This window comes from Perca fluviatilis, chromosome 8, assembly GCF_010015445.1.
Source record: "Perca fluviatilis chromosome 8, GENO_Pfluv_1.0, whole genome shotgun sequence".
NCBI lineage: Eukaryota > Metazoa > Chordata > Actinopteri > Perciformes > Percidae > Perca > Perca fluviatilis.
In genome coordinates this window covers 35,479,177-35,501,828 of record NC_053119.1, presented here as the reverse complement: position 1 = coordinate 35,501,828, position 22,652 = coordinate 35,479,177, and the positions used below count along the sequence as shown (strand labels likewise).

Sequence of the window (22,652 nt, the reverse complement as noted above, 5' to 3'; positions counted from 1 at the left end):
GCACACCGCTGTCACCTTTAATGATGTGTGTGTGTGTGTGTGTGTGTGTGTGTGTGTGTGTGCGTGTGTGTGTGTGTGTGTGTGTGTGTGTGTGTACAGTATGTGCATGTACATGATCAGCGATATGCCTGGCCAACTTCATGTGTACAGGTATGTGTTTGAATGCACCATCTGGCCTCAACTGAGACTGTAGAGAGGAAAAATACGCCTTAAAACACAGATTAAAGTAACATGAGAACAATCTGACTCCGCAACTGACAAACATGGCAATGGCAAAATCAGTAGGATGGCGAAACTTTCGCTCAGTTACATGAACAACACACACACACACACACACACACACACACACACACACACACACACACACACACACACACACACACACACACTTTGCTGCCCTGTAATGTTATAACTGCACCTTAAAATGTAGGTGCCAAGTCTCTAATAGACACAGGAAGAGGAAGCACTACTGTTGGAACAATGCCGTGGGTGCGTTTGTGTGTGCTGCCTCCATGTATCAGCAAGCGTCTCTCAGTACGTGAATTTGTGTCAAATGTGTGTGTATGTGGGGGTAATTGGAGGCAGTCCAATTGCTGCGTGTGTCTGAGTGTGTGTGTGAGTGTATGTGTGCCCCATCTCCACTGCTGTTTTTAACACCAAATGAAAAATCACCTTAGTCGCCTTGTGGTCTTCTTTGGGTTCAGTATATTTATAGCTCAGAGTTGACACTCTTCCAACAGTGTGAGTGTGTCTACAGTATGTCTCTGTGTGTGTGTGTGTGTGTCTGGGACTAGCAGATGGGCTGTCTTAACCCTCTTCCTCTGCTCCCTGGCTTGTCTTTAGCACCACCCGTCCAGGACAGGATGCTGCCTCAGGAGCGGATCGAAAATAAACGCCCCCCCTGCCCTTAACATCCCACCGACACGTATTCCCTGCTCCCCTCCCACTGCTCCATGTCTCTCCTCCTCCTATTGTAAATTAAACTTACATGCATTACTTTCAGAGTATCTTTCCAAAACTTCCTGTAGCCTCCCCTCTTTCCAGCCAAGTCACGATGACCCGCACTTTTCTCCTCCGTCACCCCACCCATGGTAACCTCTCTGACCATGTCCTGTTTGGAGAGCTCCCCTCCCTTTCTTTCTCCCAGGTGACTTCCCCTCTCCTGTTGCTACTGGCCCAAACAGCCCGGTTTGGAGCAGTAAACACAACCCAAAATACACTCACAGCATGAAGGGCACACACACCTACACGCACACACACACCCACAACGTCAGAGGCGAACACGCATGGATCAGCACCAGATTCACAGCAAAGGTGAGAGCTCCCTGTTGGAAGCCGTTACACAAAATAGGAAGTGACCTCACCTCTAACACAAATAACATGACACATTTAAGACACACCATCATAAATAAAAATGGTTTGCTCGAAAATATGAATGATCTGTCCCATTCTCTCTCTCTCACACACACACACACACACACACACACACACACACACACACACACACACACACACACACACACACACACACACACACACACACACACACACACACACACACACACACACACACACACACACACACACACACACACACACACAGGGCTGAGGAATGTGGTCCTTGTAGACTGTGAAGCTGAGTGCCAGATGAGGACTGGAGCCTGCAGACATAGGTGACAAGACAGACAAACACAAGCATCCAAAAACACACTCATAAAAATACAGGCAGCACACTGACTGTAAGCAGGAACACGCATGCACGCACGCACATAACACACACACACACACACACACACACACACACACACACACACACACACACACACACAAACACTTGGCAATGCAAAATGTCAGGCAGACATAAATGAAAAATGCATTTAAAGGTTACAGATGTACAAATAAATGCACAGACATGGTCCATCCGACACACACATGAGCTCACAATTCAGCAGAGCGTGCCGGTTTTCCGTGTCACTGTCATATTACTGCAACACCCAATCCCCATGAGTCCCTAGGGGGCCAGCTTTTTTTTTTTTTATTACCATGCACCCTAAAGGGCAGGACGAAAAACAGAGAGAGCACTGATATGAAAATGGGATGAGTGAAGGATGAGAGTAGATTGGGTTGGGTTGATACATGAAACGAGGGAGGAATAGATGGAAAGGAATGGAAGGGGAGGAAAAGAAGGAGGAAGAGCGAGGGAAAAGTGAGAGCAGAGATGCAGTGTGAATGCCTGATGAAAGTGCCAACAAAACAAAGTGTGCATTAACATATTAGTATATGTATATTTAGGTATGTTTATGTCATTTGCTTTTATCATTTAAAAATGTCAACAGAACAATCTGCATTAACAAGTCTCCCGCTTGTGCTTGCGCATCACTTGTCCCGAATCGCACGGATGATTAATGCACATGTGCAAGCTTCTCAGACGAGTAGCGGCAGAGTTGTAATCAGTAATGTTTTCGCAGTGTGCTTGGGACGTACTGAGCATACGACAGGAACAACGAGATACTGCACCGTTGCCTGAGAGTTTGTAAACTGATGTTTTTATCTAGTTTTGCGGTTGTTACAGGTAGGCCCCTAATACTTCAATGCATCAAGACTTTTTCTTCATGAATTATGGGCAACCCTCGGTGACTAATTGATATACAATTGGTCATTTTGAGGATAAAGTATTTCTTTAAAGCTGCCTTTTAAACGGCTCAAAACAGGAAAGAAATTGTTAACTTCAGTCAAACATTTTATTAAGACGTGTAAAAACGTCACATACTTGCTCTGATTCTAGTGGTGTGCCCCCAGAGTAAGAATGAATTTTACCCATCATACTGTAGATGTGCAAAAAAGATCAGACTCAACGAGTCAGAGGAAAAGAAAACTCCAACTGTTGACACAAATAGGCCAATGGATACTCTGTATTGGAATCATTATACAGAGCCAAAAAAAAAATAAATGAATTGGGTTTTTCATCTGTCGATGTGGCGACATGTAGTTGTGTTTGTGTGTGCCGTGCCCATATCTGTATGAGTGTATTTTGGCAAGGCTGATAGAACACTATGCCATGCAGAGTCTGTCCTGTTCTGTGACACATTGCCTCTGTTCACCTGTCTCTACAACACACACACACACACACACACACACACACACACACACACACACACACACACACACACACACACACACACACACACACACACACACACACACACACACACACACACACACACAGACAGGAACATGGTCCAAGCTGTTAAGAACCCTCCAGGTGCTGGCAGAGTGTAATTCCTTTGTATCTGTCCCTTCCTCTATTTATCTCTTTCTCCCTCTTTATCTCGCTCTGCCCGTCTTTGCCTCTCTGCGTCTGTCCGTTTGTTCCTCCGCTTTACATCAAAGCAACAAGTAACTTCTTTTGACTCGTTTTTTTTTTTTCTCTGTCGCCTCCCTCACTGTGTATGCCTTTTGACGGTCTTCTGGTGGTAAGTTCATCAAAGCATGAATGCAAACACACACACACACACACACACACACACACACACACACACACACACACACACACACACAGGTGTACACACGCATACAAATATAAAAAATTCCAGATGATTAACTGGTCTCATATTGAGATTTGTTTTCTATTTAAATCCAACATGAACACAATCTGCTTTGCATTCACAGTGTGGAACAATGGAAAAAAAATACACATACACAAATCCCAACAGTGTTTACAGCCATGGACACAATTTGTATGCAATTTGTTGCTAAAGTGGTAGGAGGGAAAAAGAAAAAAAGGCTGCCAGGACTAAGTTTTGACAGTTGATATGGTTGTATTGCTTTGCTTCTAATTTTTTGTTTTACTAAAATGTTGCACAATTACTTCCATAATTAAGGTTGCTTAGATAGTGCTCTGTAAAAGTAGTACTTCTAGTAATACTAGAAATAGTAGTAGCTGTGGTACTGTGGCAGTAGTAGTAGTTGTATCAGGTAAGGCTGGCTTGCAGTCTTTCTCTGTAGGTCTCTCTACCTCTCTCTTTGATTCTCTTTTTGTTACTGTCTCTTTTTTCCCCTGCTGCAAATACCTTCAAGTCCAGGGATTCAGGGAGGTGAGAGAGAGAGAGAGAGAGAGAGAGAGAGAGAGAGAGAGAGAGAGAGAGAGAGAGAGAGAGAGAGAGTGTGTGTGTCCGTCCCAGGTCCCCATTCTAATAACACAGAGTCTCCCAGTGAGCGGGAGAGCAGCTGAGTACCCTCCCCTGGAACGCCACAGGGATCTACGGATCAAATTTATATGCGCGCGCGCACACACACACACTCAGACACACACACACACACACACAGACACACACACACCAAGGGAGCCAAGGGATACATGGATCAGAGAGTACACACTGGCTTTTCCCAACACTCACAACTGACAGCAACATCCAGACACACACACACACACACACACACACACCCTATTGCCAGTTCAGCCACATCCACACCATTCCATAATTGAGTTAGAGGGAGACAGTGAGGCTCTAACCCTAGATTCAGACAAAGACAACATTATTCACAGACTGCTCGTTACACACACACACACACACACACACACACACACACACACACACACACACACACACACACACACACACACACACACACACACACACACACACACACACACACACACACACACACACACACACACACACACACACACACACAGCCCTCATGCCAACCGCAGGTATTGAACAGTGTCTCAAGCTATTCTCCGTGCCACATTAACTACCAAGATAAAGATTTTATTCTTTACTTTAGCTCGGAGGGAAACCTTCAAATATTCCTTTTAAGGTATAGACAATGATGTTGGGAGGTGGTCCAACTATGTTAAAATTAGGGCTGAAACGAGGCCTCGAGTAACTCGAATAATTCGATTACTAGAAATCCTCGATGCTAAATTCTTTGCCTCGAAGCTTCGTTTAATCAATGTACCGCTGACTGTGTTCACCAGACTGACGGCGCGGATTACAAATGAAGGAAGAGAGTGAAAATAGTAATGGGCTAAGAGAAGAGACAGGCCAAAGGAAACAACAGAAAGTTTGGATGCATTTTAAGATGCAAAAAAAAGTGTGTCTATTGTAAATCGAAATTGCTTACCACAATAGCATAGCGTCAATGCTACAGCATCTCAGTAGAAAACATCCAGTCTACTCATCCATTCCACCGAGTTTTACACAACTACAGCATGCCACTCTGCAAATAGCGATGTTTTACAAACAAGCTCAAACTCAACTGTTTATTAGTTTGCTACGAATCTTGAAATTTGGACACATTTTTGTAAATTTTGCGGCTGCAGGAGACAAACCAGCCCCTCACCGCTGGAGCGGTAAATCCTCATGGCTACTTAATATTAGGGCTGGATAGGGAATTCGATAATTTTTAGGCACCGACCCGAATTGCCTCTAAAGTAATGAGTATCAAAAAATATCTCGTCATTCAATACCCAATTTCAAAACCTAAGGCCAGGAGTAAATCTCATCAGCGTCAGTGAGCCAATAAGCATTCAGCATGCTTCTGCCAAGATCTAATAATGTCTGTGATTGGCTGTCTAACGTTAAACGTCATAGAGACAAGCAGGAAAAACTCTACGTTACACAGAGACGGCTCACGTTGCAGGAGCTGAAACATTAATAAAAAGGTTTGTACCATAATGTGTAATGTTGTCATATATATGTTTGTTTAATAAAATTGGTATCAAAAATTTTTGGAACCGGTATCGAAGTTGGTATCTGTTGCTTATTTTATTATTTTATTATTTTATTATTTTTGAACGATACCCAGCCCTACTTAACATGCACATGAATGACGTCACGAGACCATGCCATGATGTCTGCATTCTTCATTATTTCTCCTCACTCAGTATTAGCCTTCTGACAATGTGTCCCCCAGAACAGTGTAGTTGAATAGCCCTGCTGTTAGCTTTGTATAGTCACATGTTCCGCTCCTTTACATATGCAGTGTAAAGAGCCAGAGGCATGACGGGGAAGGGGGCAAAAAGATTTACATTTGGGCAACCAAAAATCTACTTTTGCCAACAGAATAAGGGGCTTGGCGGCATATGCGGCCAGTGCTTAGAAAAATATCAGCATCTATTCCTGTTATGGTATGCAATTTAGGCAATACAAACTTTGCTTTTTCTAAAAAGAAAACCTCTCTTTTGTATGTTTACTATTGCTGTTTACTTTAAAGCAAAAGTATTTCTTGACCCCTTAATTCTATTAATCAATGGAATAATCGGTAGTATACTCGATTATTAAAATAATCGATAGCTGCAGCCCTAGTTAAAATGTAAAATTAAATTGCTCTTGAGTTAGACCTTTGTACTGTATGTCTGTCTTTCTGTCTAGCTGTTGATTTTTCCATCCCTCTCTGTATGTCGGCTTCTTAATTTTCCCAGTTTTCCATCCATCTTGTGTGTACACTACATGCTCTTTTAACTCGGTCTATGAGGGTACAGATCCCTGCTCGTCTTTGTGGTTGCGTGCACGCACAAATCTCAAATATTCAACACCGCTGGGAAACGGGGGGAAGGCAGAAGATTCGGTGAAGGGAATCAACACGCAAACAAACGGAAGGATCCCCCGCATACATCCATTTATTCATCTGACCAGCAATCCACCCATCTAGCGATGGTTAAATATTTACTAGTGCTAAAGGAAATTGTGTAGCACAACAGGCAGAAAAAAAGGGATGGTTGGGGAGGAGTGCAAGAGTGACGGATGGAGCGAGGGAGAGGAGAAAACATTAAAAGGCAGAAGCTGCTGTATAGCACCCCCTGGAGGCTTACAATGAATGTGAAGATCAAGAAGTCTGCCAGGGAATGTAACATGGGAGTCAGAGATGATGACTATTTCAGGTATTCTTCTACAGTAGGGAAACAGTACATGCTGTACATATTTGGATACTGGTAAGATAATGGAAATCACGCACTCTTAAGTATATCTTAAAATATTGTGTGAATGCAAAAACAACTGTTTGTTGGCGGTGGGAAAACTCCTACAGCCAAGCTAATTGAAAGAAAGAAACTAAAAGAGAGAATGAGAAAAGTCCTGTGTGTCTGGGAGTAAAGACAGAGCGAGATCCAGAAGGACCTCACTGATCAGGGCTACAGCATTTCTTATTACACACACACACACACACACACACACACACACACACACACACACACACACACACACACACACACACACACACACACACACTACCATGCAGACACACACCAAAACATCTCTTATTTACCAGCTTACGTCTGCACTATTTATGGGGCACTGGGGAGAGGCACAGAAGAGAGGAAGAGAGGAGAGGGGCTAAAATATGCATAGGGGCTGGTTCTTCGGGGACAGACGGGGGGAGTCAGAGAGAGGGAGGAAGACAGAACGAGAGGAAGGAGAGAGACAGAAAGAGCGAGAGTGAAAGTTGTGGTAGGGGAGTGTAAGAGATGGATAGAGATGTGAAAGCAAGTGATTGAGAGAGTGGCAGAGAGAAAGCAAACGTCTTTGTATGCAGAGGGAGCGACGGAAATGGAGAGAGGCACTGAGAGGGAGTGCAATCAGGAGGGAAAGGGGATGATGCAGCAACGTGTCCGTGCAGCAAAGACCCTTGGGTGTGTGTGTGTGTGTGTGTGTGTGTGGGAGAGAGAGAAAGAGAGAGTGAGCTTGACATCATATGGCCCCTCCGAGGGGTTGAAAGAGGCCAAAGCCTTTTCTAGCTGGCCAAGCAGCCTTCTTCATCCATCCGCACCTCATTAAAACACACACAAATTACCCCATTCTACTTTCTCTGGCAGATGCATGCATGCACGCACGCACACACACACACACACACACACACACACACACACACACACACACACACACACGATAACAGCTAGCAGTGGCATTAACCTCCATGGTTGTAGCTCTCCATCTCCCCCAGTCAGCCTTTCTGTCTAGCCCACTTAGAGAGCCCTCCCATGGGCAATGGAGCTGTGGCAGGCCGGGCTCAGGCTGCAAGTTTTCACACAACACACACACCCACACACACACACCCACACACACACACACACACACACACACACACACACACACACATACACACACACACACACACACAAGGACCAGGACCAAAGTGTAACAAGATGGATATAGCCAGAGTGCAGCAGCCAAAGAGTAAGAAGTACAAGGAGCTGGGGGAGAAAAAAAAAGTTGAACTGAGCTCCACTTGGAATGAAAACAACAGAATTAAACTCTTCTGACCTGACCAAACTCAGCTGAGTTTATACATGAGAAGAATAGCTCTCTGTAGTTGAATCAAGCCAAACTATATAAAACTGGTCCCCTCAGATATTACTAAAAATGGACATCCAGAACGGATGCAGAATTGCAGAATTGTTTAAAGAACATTTTTTATTATATTAGCATTATTCATTTGTATACACTGTGTAAGTCTCCCTTTGACTCCACTCTCATACAAGTCAGAAAAGTAGTTGAAACTGTTTACTGTACAATGTATTCATGTTAGGAAAAAGTAAAAGCAGACCAAACCAACAGTTATTAAGGTCTGCATTGTGAGCGATGCAGTCAAGTTTCTTTTGAACTCAAACCTAGCAACTCTGATGTATCCAACGGGCTATTACAATTCAACAATTCATCGGGCTATAAAGTTGTTGCGACCTGGTCAGACAACAGGAGAGGAGTCATCTGGGATGGAGTGCACGTAGAAGAGGAGAGAAGGTGTTTGTGTGTGTGGCAAAAGTGTGTGCGTTTGTGTATATAGGTGTGTGTGTAAGTGAGTGGGAGTGTGTGAGGTGTGAGTTGTGCCTGTGTGTGGACATTAACCGACAGGGTCCAGCAGTCACCCTGCTGTTAAATGGACTGGCCAGCCATATGCCCACCACCTCCGGCCCTACATCACTGCCACTTTGTGTGTGTGTGTGTGTGTGTGTGTGTGTGTGTGTGTCTTAAGGTTATTGCACACTGAGCCCGAAAAAAAAGTTGTCACGCACAGAAACCTTGCACACTGAAGGCTAGATGTACCACGGCCACGGCCAACCCGCAGAAAGAGCACGCTGTGATACTTCAGTTTACGTCGTATTTACCAAACCTGCAGTTCATCGGGTAATCAGCGCCTTTCTCCGCCCACTATACCGTAAGTTGCGCTGTAGCAAAGCGTTAAGTACTTGTGCTATGATACGGCTGAGTGCAGACTGGGATATTCCCACTGCTGATGCTATGACTGTTATGCCAATATTTGTAATGTAGTGAGGAGTTTAACAACTGCTGGAATGGAATGTGAACGCTGAGTCGGAGATTCAATGTCATCTTTGATTTCTTCCAGTAACTGTAATATTCATACCTGCAAACTCAGAAGGGCTGAAAAAGGTGTCTCCTTGACCTATGTCTTCGTCTTGCTCAGATTACTGCGGATCACAGGAGGCATATGCGAGGAAACCCGCTTCGAGGTTTACAATCCCACTTTCCCCTTGACCCTCCCGTGAATGCATATGCATGACACGGAAAAGCACAATTTGCCATTTTCAGTTCCCGCGACAGGCAGTCTGCGCTTTTACCTCAGTGCGACCTGCTTGTACATACCTCGCCATGCTTTTGCGCGCATGTTGCGAAACAAATACGCTTGAAGTGGGAGCAAAAGCGCTAGTACATCTGGCCCTGAGTCTGATGCGTATTAATTAATCCGTTGCGAAACATTTCACAACCTGCGCCCCGACCACTTTTCTAATTATGTACCAGTCTAACACAGCCTTGTGCCTGATTGGGCATCAATATTACTGGCTGCGACGCAAACTTGACTATATCCTTCAGGAGGTGGACAGTGACAGTGTAGAGTTTTAGACCATGATAGAAGTTTAACTTATTGCCCAAAAGCACTGAGCTTCCAAGAAGTTGACAAAAGCCACTTATTATCTTTATGAAACACAACTCAGGAATATTCCAGCATGCTAACGTGTCTATGAACCCAGAATACTAAACATGGGATATCCTATGAGCGCTTCTTGTCAACAGCAGCGGACATACTGTATTCACAGACTGAGGCGTTCGCAGGTTCAACACTCAAATATTACACCAAGCTGAATGGGTTCTGCCCCTCGTAAATATAGTTTGTAAAGCTCACAACCCAAAAAGTGTGCATCGTCGCAGATACTCTCAATACTCTGCTACTAAGACAAGTTGATCTGTTGATCACCTACAGTATCTATGGTTTGTAGGGTTGCACCAGTCTGACAGTATCAATAAATGCATTAAACACACATTTCTAAGCATTGAAATTAATCATCAATTAGTCATTCCTTATTAGCTGGTGAATCTTCCAAGTTTTTTTGTGAATTAAGGCTTGGCGATATGACGATATATTTCAAAACAATCTAAAAATGTCTATCGTACATGCAGTTTTTTTCTATATCGCTTCAAGTGAGACGTTGAAAAACCAGCGGCCAAACTGCATTGCGGCAATATTTACGTTGGATTCTTGCACGTTATGTTTTGCACTACAGTTCTTAATAAAATGACCAAAAATAGGCTTTACCATGTGGTTATTTCATACAAACCATTTCATTATTGAATTAATTACCGGTGAACATGCTATATCATGACATATATATCGTTATCGAGATATAAAATGACCTATATCGGGATAGGAGATTTTGGATATATCGCCCAGCCCTAACTCAAATAAACTGCAGGCGTTCACACAATCTTCCACAACAACTATGCTGTCTTTTATGTACAGCTCTGGTCAACGCAGCAAGCCACAGCATGCAGAAAGTTACAGATTTCACCTTTAACAGCGCTGGTGTTTGACCTGCAGAATTTGCAGGTCACCAGTCCGGTGCCAAAGGGCTACGAGAGACCAGGAGGAGAAGAAATGGAAGAGGACAGGAAGGTTTACATCATCACAGACCTGGCCACAGCTGGCCCAGGACCTACTCTTGGGTGACTTATATCCTCTCTTCCCTTTCATACGCACACACACACAAATGTGTCTGGACCCTAAAGACATGAGCCTTGCCAGAACCCTGCTCCGACCTCATGAGGAGAGATGGAAAGAGAAGGACAGAGGAATGGAAAGAGAGTGGAGTGGGAGAACTACAGATGAACAGTAGATGGAAGGATTCTGTAAAATGATGTACAGCAGCTGGGAGGGATGGAAGCAGGTACTGAAGGTTACTGCATATTGAGAGATGGGTGGAAGCCTAGAAAGAAGGGAGAGGAGGGGAGTGTACATCCCTTTTGGGTGAGGAATATGAACTACACTTCCTCTGATATGGTTAGGCATACATTCCACTGACTACAGTGTGAGGTCAGTATACCTGCACACAATCATTTCCTAATTTATGCCAGAGAGTTATACACAGTCAGGTCACGTTCAACACAAAGATAGAGTTAAGGGGACCTACCTGTAGTTCTGTCTGAAAGAAGAACTTCTGCGGACACTGGGAACAGTCGTAGATCTTGTCTTCCTGGCCATGGACAGCAAAAATGTGCTGCTGGAGCTTGTTGGCCTGCACAAACACTGGGAAAGGAACAAAAACAGCACACGTTACACAGTGTTTATTAGTCACTAAGCACATGCTTACCACAACTGAATTCAACAGACCAAATCTTAAGGAAATGAGCAAAAGGGAACATTTGAGTTGAGATTTGCTTATTAAGTGAACTAAAAGATGAATCTGCATTGTTGTGGACATATCTGTTGCTGGGGCCAAACCAAAGGCAACATCATTTACCAGAACTTTCAAATTGGATTAGCTATCATACTATTTGCCAGATTTTTGAATAGTTAAGTCCAAGCTTTGGAAAAAAGATAATTGAAAGTTTTAGGAAAGGATTCAGACTACAGTACATGTAGCTATGTATTACTGAACTGTAGATTCTCTCAGCCATGTCACAGATCTGATCTACTGAGGTACAGTACAAATAACCCCACAAACACCCACAAACAAAGCAAATGAAGGTCTGACTGAAAGGAGGGAGTATATTTGAGAGAAAGAAAAAAACGGAGGGGAGCAGGAGAAAGAAGGAGAGAAAACAGGAAGAGCGATCCTCAGCAGACCTTGCGATATTTATCAATAAATTATCTCTTTTATCTCTCTTTTTTCTTTTTTACTTCCGCTCCAGTGTTGTCTCGTACACTCCTTTCTCTTTCTTTCTCTCCCCTTTTGTTTCAGTAAACTTTTGGTTTTCACTGTGAGTGTGTGTGTGTGTGTGTTGAATTATTAAGCCTCCCCATAGGAGTGGTGCCCATCTTACTAATTCATAAGCCACCAAGGAATAGAGTTAAAGTTTAAAGCTTTGCTGTGTACCTGGGGGGAGTGAGGCACACAACACAAGACAAACTCAACAACTGAGGGAGGGAAAGGGAGCAGTGAATTGACAGACAGAGAGAGAGAGAGAGAGAGAAAGATAGAGAGAGAGAGTATGGGGATAAGGAGTGAAGAGATGGGAGGGAGTGAGAGAGCGAAGGCGCAGACTTAGTTTCTGGTAAATTACACCGAACCACAGGTCTAATTTGGTCATCCAGCATTTAGTTTGGGTCCTCCAGTGGATTTAAGAGACACAAGGTACTTCATATTTGGCATGTTTGGAGGTAATATTGCATGGACTTTTGTACATGCAGAGTTTTGTCAGTAGTTCTTCAGCAGCAGCACCCTGCTGGAATATTACTCCCACAGTTAGAAATGTTAAAACAATGAATGTTCCTGATGTGATCTTACTGTTAACCCAAAAGACACTTACTCTACTGTATGCATCATGATGCAGGTAACCCAGAGAGAGCCATTTACTGAGCTATTATGACATGTACTGGAGCTGATTCCAGGGAAGATTTAAGTGCAAACCTTGCTTCCAGCTGCAATATTAACATCATCTGGCATTGTTACCAAAATAAGTGACAAACTGTGACCTGTTTGGTGCTTAGAGAAGGTGTGGTGGTAGATTGTTAGTAGTGATATGCAGTGCTGTAAAATGGATATACACAAAAGAACAGAATGGACGAAAGTGCTCAGTGATATGTATCCCTTATTTCCTTAATACTACCAAAGAAGTAACCTTTTCGTCTCGGTTTGTCTGTTTGTCAGCGGTATTACGAGGAAACTACTGGCCTGATGTTCTTGAAACTTGGTGGAAGGGTGTAGCATAGGCCAAGGAAGAACCCATTACACAAATGAATGCACAAATTACCTTTCACTTTTGTTGACATTGCAAGATAGGAGATGAATGTCAGAATAATTGGAAAAATGAGTTCCTGAAGGGAGAATTCACACTGGATTAACATTGTGAGATAGGGCATTCTTTGGCAGAGGTCTGTGCTCTCCGAGTGCCCTTCTACTTGTTAATAGTTTCCTATGGTATATTAGAGTGAAGCCCCTGCTGTGTAGTTTGTGTATGTATGTGTTCTCCATGTCTCTGTGTCCATTTTAAATGCAAAGCAGATAGGACACAAGTGAGTAGGAGTTTTCTGTGCTGCGGTCCTTGAAGGTGAATGTGGGTTTGCGTGTGTCTGTCTCTCACCTGTGAAGCAGACGGGACACTTGAAGGTACCTCCCATGCCTTCGAAGCTGTGCTCTATCAGGTGGCAAAGCAGCTTGGCAGGTGAATCAAACATCTGGTTACACAGCTTGCATTCGTGATTGATGCCCTCCTCTGCAAATAGGAGACAGACACACATGTGTAGGCCGGGTTAAGCAACATGAAAACAGCAACGTATGACATCATTTTAGAATATTATCGCAACACTCACGACAGATGTCTGCACATACAGAAACTGTCAGATGCGGTCAAACTGTGAGATATATATATATATATATATATATACTGCTGTGTGAAGAAAAAAAATGATACAGATAAAACAGATAACCAGTAGACACAGATAAGAAGTGCACTTGTAAACCATACAGCAATGACAGGAATATCAATACAATGATGATGATTAAAAATAATGAGGTACATTGACTAGTTTTAACTATGTCACCGTCACAATAATAACATTAACGATGGCTCTGTTCCAGCGATTTACGCGGTGCAATGCAGCGATTTGTGATTAGTTATTAATTACACGTGTGCTTGGCAAATCAAAATGTCGGCTGTGAAAGAAGTCTAACTTCAGTTTCACTCCAAATTTCCCCATTCGGTCATATTCTATTTCTAACTAACAGGAATTCAAAATACACAATGTACCACTTGTTTCAGAAATAATATGATATGGTACAATTGCATGTGTAAAAAGCTGCACTGAACAGCAAAAAAATGAAATCATCGCACCTCACTGGCAGACATTTTCATCTCATTTGAAAAACTATGAATTTAGGGTTCAGCTCCAGATCAGTTAAGTTGTCAAGTCACACACTCCTTCCTCACCCCTGCTGCATGCCCTCCTTTCATTTTTCCGTCTCCCTTGAACACTCCCCCAACAGTCACACACACCAACTCCAGTGCCATATCTGCCCCAGCTGGTAATTGCCTGTCCTCCCCACCGGGGCTGTGGATGATCTAGCCTTCCTATAGCCATCCTCCTTTCCCTCCCTCTGTCCTCGTTATCTGCCTCCCCCCACTGCAGTCATTCATCCATCCCTCACTTCGTCCATCCCTCTCTCCATGTCCCCTTATCGCCCCTCTTGGTCCATCACTTGCGGATTAATTTGTGTGGGCTCCAATTCAAACCCCTCACCCCTTGTTACCTCGTTAAATCGTCGTTAAATGTCTCTTTACTACCAAGTCTCTCTGTCCATACGTATGCTCCATCAGAGACATACTTTATAGAAAACATTTTCTATGAACATTTAATGCGTACATACTGTAGGTCTGACTGTCTCCACGGCACTGTGTCAGCATTAGAGTGTGGCTACACTGGTTTATTATTCTGGGAAAGGAGGAAAAAATGCACTTGGTTGTCTGTATTTCTTTAAACCAATCTCAATCATCTTGGGCGGCGTTAAGCCACGGGTACAGCAACAGTCCTCCCCCCCCTAAAAAAAAAAATCATGCTAAATGATTTTACACGCCACACTTTGTCATTGCATCGTAAGTCACGCTAGAAAAAAATTTAACAATGAGAAAAATCACATTCAAATAATATCTTCATGACAAACACACAAGAGACTGTCCCCGACCCTAGCCTAAATCATTCCTGGTTATTCTCACTTGTGATTATAGGTTTAAAGGTTTTTGTGTTTCTGTGTGTATCTGTGTCTATTTTTAGGAAGGTGTGTGTGACATCAAAGCACCCATGGTGAAAGGCCAGATGAAAAGTGGGCGTCATAAACACACACACACACACACGCACCCCGTGACGATCAGGTCTCCTGCCTGTTGTCCTTATCACCGTGTAACATACCGGACCAATGCCCCAGTCGCCCACACCCACACCCACACACACACACACAGGACTGTAGAGCCTGGAGACATCAGATGGGGTTTTCTGTGGGCCAATCTGTGACCCCTTGTGGAGTTGCGCACACACACACACACACACACACACACACACACACACACACACACACACACACACACACACAAAAACACTAACACATACAAACATGCATACACACAGAGACGCACAATTCATGTGTCAATTCAGTGTCTTTTTTCTCACTTATCTCATGTCCTGTAAGTGTGTGTGTACTCTCTCTCTCTCACACACACACTCACACACACACGCAAACGACATTCAGAGCTGCAGGGGATCGCAGGGTTAATAACGTCTTCAATCATACATCCATGACACCCATACTGACTAATACACACACACACACACACAAAGATTCCTATCTCTCCTTGCCTAAAAGGCCGACACAAGGGTGCCCTAATCCCGTCTCAATAGCTGTGTGGTAGTGTGTGTGTGTGTGTGTGTGTGTGTGTGTGTGTGTGTGTGTGTATTGGGTGCCACATGGGCTTATATGGATGAGATGGTATGCTCCATGGTCCCAGTCCCCAAACATCCCCTGTCCACACACACACACACACACACACACACACACACACACACACACACAAACCTCAAAGGCTGCAAGGTTGTGTGGGGCGCCAGTGTGTCCGAGACATACTGAGACAGATAGAGGTTCATTATCATTTACAAGGAGATTGAAACAGCAGGAGAGAGTCACATGGAGTGAGACACACAGAGAGAAAGAGGGAGGGAGGGAGAGAGAAATAGAGAGAGAGAGAGGGACAGAGAGAGAGCGAGAGGGAGGGAGAGAGAGAGAGAGCGAGGGAGGGAGGGAGGGAGGGAGGGAGGAGTGAACAGCACTACCAGATCAATCAATTCAATTTTATATTTTAATTATCATGTAAATAGTCCTTGTCTGAGTGAAAGTACGCTTTGATTTAAAAGACAAAACTGAGCGAAAGAGATAGAGATACAAAGGGCACAGATAGAGACAGAGGGTAAATAGGTAAGCAATGCCTATGCTTCAGTGATCTCAGTGTGTGTATGTTTTTGTGTGTGTGTGTGTGTTGGCTCTTGCCCTCATTAGGGGAAATGCTCTCTTTAGAAGTTGGCTCACACTCTCCCACGCCACCAGGATCAGAGAATGTGGTCAAACATCGGCTACCTTTACATGTACGCAGCGACGTGCCTATTACCAGTAGTCCATGAGTTTAGAATGGGACATCCCCACTGGTCTAATACATGCTGTGTATGACAATGTCACTGCAGGTATTCTAGGTGGAAACTGCAAGAACAAAAATCACCAAATGCATACATCGCATTTATAGAAATGTGGTTATTATGACTGGCTCCTAAATTATATGCGCTCTACGCAACCCAACTCCAGCAATGTACATAATAACACTGACTTACCAGGGTATGCGGTTATGCCTACTTGATTCATAATGACAGTTTACTGTATATACAGTAAATAAACATATGGTAGAAGGAAGCAACATGTAACACAAATGCCCAGTGGCTAGTAGATCTATCAGTACACCACAACAACCTCCCAGAACAAGACCTAGTAACCATCACGTTGGCAAACATCCAAGAAGCGAGTGTCTCATATGAATAGCTCGACGACACTAGGGTCTGATACGATCCACACCTACTGGCTAAAGAAGCTGACTGCACTCCATGGCAGCACAACTGAATCAGCTGCTGAGAGAGGGGACCCACCCACGTTATTATGGAACCCACGCAACTTCTGGGCAAGACCCGGCCTTCAATAGCATTCACACGCTACTATTGGCCAGGCGTCCATGCTTACGCAAGGTAACGGAACCCGTTTTGTTCAGGTACTTTCCCCTGACCAATCAGCTATCCTAACCTTAACTACTCGAGGTCAATGCCTAACCCCAACCAATCGGGCTGCTTCGTAGGGCGGAACTTGCCTAGAAGTTGCATGGGATCAGGAAGGACCCCCAGAAGGAAGACATTCCTTCCAAGTACCGGCCAACAACCTGCCTCTGCACCACATGGAAGCTCCAGTCAGGCATCATTGCAGCAAGATAAGTAGGCACATGGCTCAATATATGAAAAAATATATATAAGAAGAAATCACATCATATCGTAATTTACAATAAAAACCTGTGTATTTTCATTGACAAGCCATCCAAACTAGGGCTGCAGCTCGATTGTTCTGTAATTATTATTATTTGATCAATCATTGAGCCTTTAAAATGTCAGCAAATAGTCAAAGACGCCCATCACAATTTCAAATGGCTTAATGTGACATCTTCAGACAGTCTAAAACTCAAAAATATTCAACTTGCAATTATGAAAAATCCCTGACATTGGACAAGCTGGGACCAGCAAATGTTTCACTAAGAATCAAAACAGTTGTTGTTTGATTGTCTGTCGATTATTTCAATAATATATCCTTTCATCAAAATTTCATCAGCACAAACAGAAAATTGCTTCTATTGTTTTATTCTTCCATATCTTTTTTTTCTCCTGTAGGTGGGAAAATGTGCAATCGTGTGTCTGGAGCACCACACACACAGGATGACGTTAATGAAGCCATCAGCCTTACAAAAGAAACTTTAGAAGCTAATCAACGGTCAATCAATTATCGGTTGAGTAAAAAAGTGGCTACAGATGAAAAAAGACAAAACTACAGTGAGAGAAAGACAGAGAGACAGAGAATTGAAGGGAAAACAGTGAGGTGCAGAGAGATAATTGGGCTGTCCGGAACAAGGGCATAGGGGGAGGCCTCCAATGCTTCTCTGTGTGTGTGTGTGTGTGTGTGTGTGTGTCCCATGAAAGAGTTCCCTTTTCTGACAAATACATTGTTTTGATCAGTGTGTGTGGGGACCGCAGTCTCTCTGTGCTGTCCCCCTCTGAGACCCAGTCCATGTGTGACCCATAGTGAGATGACAGAGTCGTAGAGCATCCTGCCGTTACGCTTTGTCTCACAGAGTGCATTTGATCCACCAGTGCGCGCACACAGACACAGACACAGACACACACACATACACACACACACGCTCACACAACCCTGGGAGGCCTATGCTGGGCTATACAGAGAACACAAGGGAGAGAGGGATGAGAGGAGAGCATGAGAGAGAGAGAGAGCGAGAGAGAGAGAGAGAGAGAGAGAGGCAGGGTGAAGGTTAGGACTCTGAGTTTTTTAACACAACGGAAAATGAACTTTTTCGGCTTTTTAACGCACATTAAAGCAAGTTTGGGGATTATTTGATACCTTTCACAGAGGATTGCTTTAAGTTGTCTTTAAGTAAAATCTGGTTATGGGGTATGTTATAATATATATATAATAATATGTAAGGAGCATGTATACTTTGTAAAAATGTGCGTCAAGTCCTGCTCTACCTCTCTCTTTACACTGGTGACTGTTAAATAAAATAATAAAACCTTTCCATGACTGAAAGAGCATTACACAAGTTTAAGCGTACCGGTCTGATTTGTCAAAGACATGTTCCAGCTGTGCTGACAATTCCTATAATGCACAGCTCACTGTTCTTAATTGGTTGCTATGCCAACTCTCTTGCACCGACACACTCCTACCCACAACCTCAGATCCCCTGACGCCAACCTCCTCAACCCTCTCACCCGGTTCAAGCACCGGACCCGGGGGGGACAGGCCCTCGTCCATCGCTGCCCCCCCCCAATACAATTAAAACAAATACAACACCTGACCAGGGCAGAATAGCACTCATCTTCAAAGTGTTCACCATTGTCAGTGCCCTGCCTGTAACTGTCAACGTGAACATTTCGTGCAGTTTTAAGTTACTGTATGTTCGCAGCAGGCAGCAAACAACACCATCCAAACAACATATCAGATAGGGCAGGCAGAGACAGAGAGAACAAGACGGAGAAAAACAGCTTTTAAATATGACTGAGAGTGAGAGATTGGCCCAACTCCAAAGCTATGCTCCTTCTTAACTGAGAAACCGATGGATGGACACACACACACACACACACACACACACACACACACACACACACACACACACACACACACAAACACACACAGGTAATTGGTGTATGGCTGCGGTGCATCTGTAGAATCACTGATGAGGTTTCACCTCTGAGAGAGAAAGAGGAAAAGAGGAAACAGAAACAATGTGAGGACAGAATGTAATGTAATGTAATGTATGTGGATGGACAGAAGGCATAATGGAGGAAAGGGGGAACACACATATAGAGAAAAGTCCATACAGCAGTCAGACTCATTCATTAACTTAAACTCAATCATTACAATTACTGTTAAACACACACACAGCTTATGCTCTCCCTCAGTCTCGCGTTACCCTTCTCTCTCTCTGCTAATTGACCAGAGGAGAGGGACCAGGTGGCATCCTCCCTGTCACACTCTCTCTCACTCACACACACACACACACACACACACACACACACACACACACACACACACACACACACACACACACACACTGGCTGGCCTCATCACAGCCCCCTGCAACATGCATGCATCAGAACATAAATGAGCTGCTTGGTTTGTTGGGGGACGGATCCTTAAGGTGTTTGCACACCACACACACACATGGTCACACATACACTTCTTAACCCTTTCTTCGTCTTTGCTGGGATACTCCTTTGGGTGCCTGGCCCCCACTAGCCTTAACCTCTCACCCTCCATTCCTCTCTCTGTGTCTGTATGGGCTGCTGGGGGTCCCTTGGGTGTATACTCCCAGGTTACTGCCCTTTCCTGCTCCTGTCCACCCCCTACATCCACAACTATGTGAGGCTGTGTGTGTGCGCATTAAAGAGCAGTAGAAAGTGTGTGTGTGTGTGTGTGTGTGTGTGTGTGTGTGTGTGTGTGTGTGTGTGTGTTTGGTCCCTTGTGACATAAAGGGCCGTAAACCAAGCCAGGTAACTGATGGAGAGGACAGCAAGGGAGAGGTAGCACGAGAAAGAGATGAGAGAGAGAGAGAGAGAGAGAGAGAGAGAGAGAGAGAGAGAGATCGGGGATTGTAGAGAAAGGGATGGCGTGAGGGATGATGGGATGGACGGAGGGAGAGCAACAGAGGCATCGGGAGAAAGAAAGAGTGCAGTAAAGAAGAGAGCAGTGGACGGAAGGAGGAGGAGTATGCACCTCTCTGGGGGGCTCGCTCAAGGTGTGTTTCCATGGCAACCAGGGGTGGGGGGGGCTAATTCGGGGGGAGTGAGCTTGACCCATTGGTAGTGTGGGGGCTGGAGAATATACACACACACACACAACCTGCTGCAGTGCTGGAGGGGTCCCAAGAGTGCCCCCACCTTTACTCACCCTCTCCCTCTTTCTCTCTCTCACACACACACACACACACAAAGAATGCTGCAGTGCTGAGGTCCCGTGAGTACCCAACACCCACACACATTCTCCCTCCCTCCTCTCATCTTCTATTTTCCCTCTCTGTTTCTATCACTCTCTCTGTGAGGTAATTGTTAATATTTCCATCATCTGTTTACTCCGTTGTCTACTGTGTGGATTTTTACACCGTGTTAAATGAAGATGGAAAGTAGAGTTCTACCCCTTGCATACAGAAGAATCTCACGCGATGCGCTCTACTGAAACAACCTGCTTTTGACCCAGTCGTTTCGGTCTTCTGTCAGAGGTTGATCTTTGGACATTGCCCTTTTTACGCAAATTCCAGTCTGAAACTTTAAGATCTCTGCCTATACACAAACGCACTTAAAGTGATGGTTCGGAGTAATTTCACCCTAGGGTCCTTTGCACCATGACCTCGAGCCAAACACCCCCCCCCCAGAAGCTTTTTTCACCTGGGTTGAACATTGGGAGAGTTAGCGTAGACTAGTGTTATCAGCTGAATAGCTTAGTGCAGGGGCTAATGGACCCACGTTTGTATCTCGTAAGTTACCCCACTAATAATGCCCAAAATGATACCAAACTTCTACACTAGTACAAATAGGTTATGCACTCATAAAACGATGGATTGGAAAGTTTGTAAGTACACCAGAAGTTTATGAACACTTGCCTGCTCTCTTCTGCTAGCTGCTGCTGCTGCTGCTACCTGCAGTTAGACGAGTGCTTAGGGACGTCTACAAATTACAACACCGAAAAGAGATACAACAAAAATATTTATTAATTTAACTTTTTTTTTTTTTTTTAAGTAAGTGCTGTAGTATAGGAGACAAGTAATAATTGGGAAAAAGGATAAAAGGGTAAAAGGACCCTAGGGTGAAATTACTCCGAACCATCACTTTAATGTAAACTAAGTGCCAAATAAAGTTTCTGTTTCACTTCAGTTTCTAGTGAACGCAGTTACAGCTATGGGCTTCTCAGATGGCAGATGATGGGTACGTGAAAGTCCAGTGGTATTATCGCATTCATCACTTAACTACATTCATCCTTGAAACTTGTCAAGGCAATTAGTGAGGGCAACATCCACCATACAAAAGGAAGGGAAAACAAGAGTAGGATGAAACCTAGCATATGGCTGAACCGTGTATGATCCATGTGCTGAATTGTGGGCAAATTGTTACACAGGTTGTCAGTGGTGTCTATAATGTGAATCTTCCTATTTTTAAATGTTCGTCTGCAGTTTTCTGTAGTGAGCCCAGTATGTTTGTGCCCGAAGTCTACTGAAGTAGCATTATTACATGACATGGTTAATATACGTCTGAGCCTGCTTTAATTCAATACATTTAACATACAATCATGTTATTTTTTTGTTGTTCTGGATTGCTCATCTAAAGTGTAATTGTGTATTAATGTTGCTTGATGGTGGTTTTTGCCCCAAACTGCTCCTTCCAGGCCGCTGCCTTCAAGGCACCTAACCCTAACACCTTAACCCTAACCATAACCAGTGTTTCCTGGAAGGCGCCGTTGGGGGCAAAAAACACAGATAAACATTAATGTTACTTTCACCTAGGTTACATCCCATGACGATTATCAAACACAGCGTTAAATGTTTCTCAAACGGAAAACATTCAACGCTGTGGTAGGGAAGTGGTCTACAGGGGGAGACTTTGGCTGTGTCTCAAACCGCCTACTTGCACACTTCAAACACTTAGATTTAAGTATATATTGGAGATAACGCAAAAAAGTCAGTGCACTGAAAGTACCCGGATGACCCCCTAAAAACGGTCAAAAAGTTCAGTGTGGAACGATGGACCCTACTCGCACTAAACGGGCGCCCATCTTGACTACAAAGCGGAAGGGAGCCCTTGACTGGCAGCTGATTGGACGAACGCGTCACGTGGGTCTGGCTGCTCGA

The 22,652-nt window shown here is 44.1% G+C and overlaps 1 protein-coding gene across 4 annotated transcripts in view; it reads right to left on the bottom strand.

The window, feature by feature from the left end:
• Positions 1–22,652, bottom strand: part of znf423 (zinc finger protein 423) — a 168,393-nt gene that overhangs the window by 5,456 nt on the left and 140,285 nt on the right. For all 4 annotated transcript variants that reach the window (XM_039808980.1, XM_039808982.1, XM_039808983.1 and 1 more), the window contains 2 exons: positions 13,536–13,667; positions 11,423–11,538 (listed from right to left, as the gene is read on the bottom strand). In XM_039808980.1, coding sequence (XP_039664914.1) covers positions 11,423–11,538; positions 13,536–13,667 — 248 coding nt within the window. The remainder of the gene's footprint in view (positions 1–11,422; positions 11,539–13,535; positions 13,668–22,652) is intronic.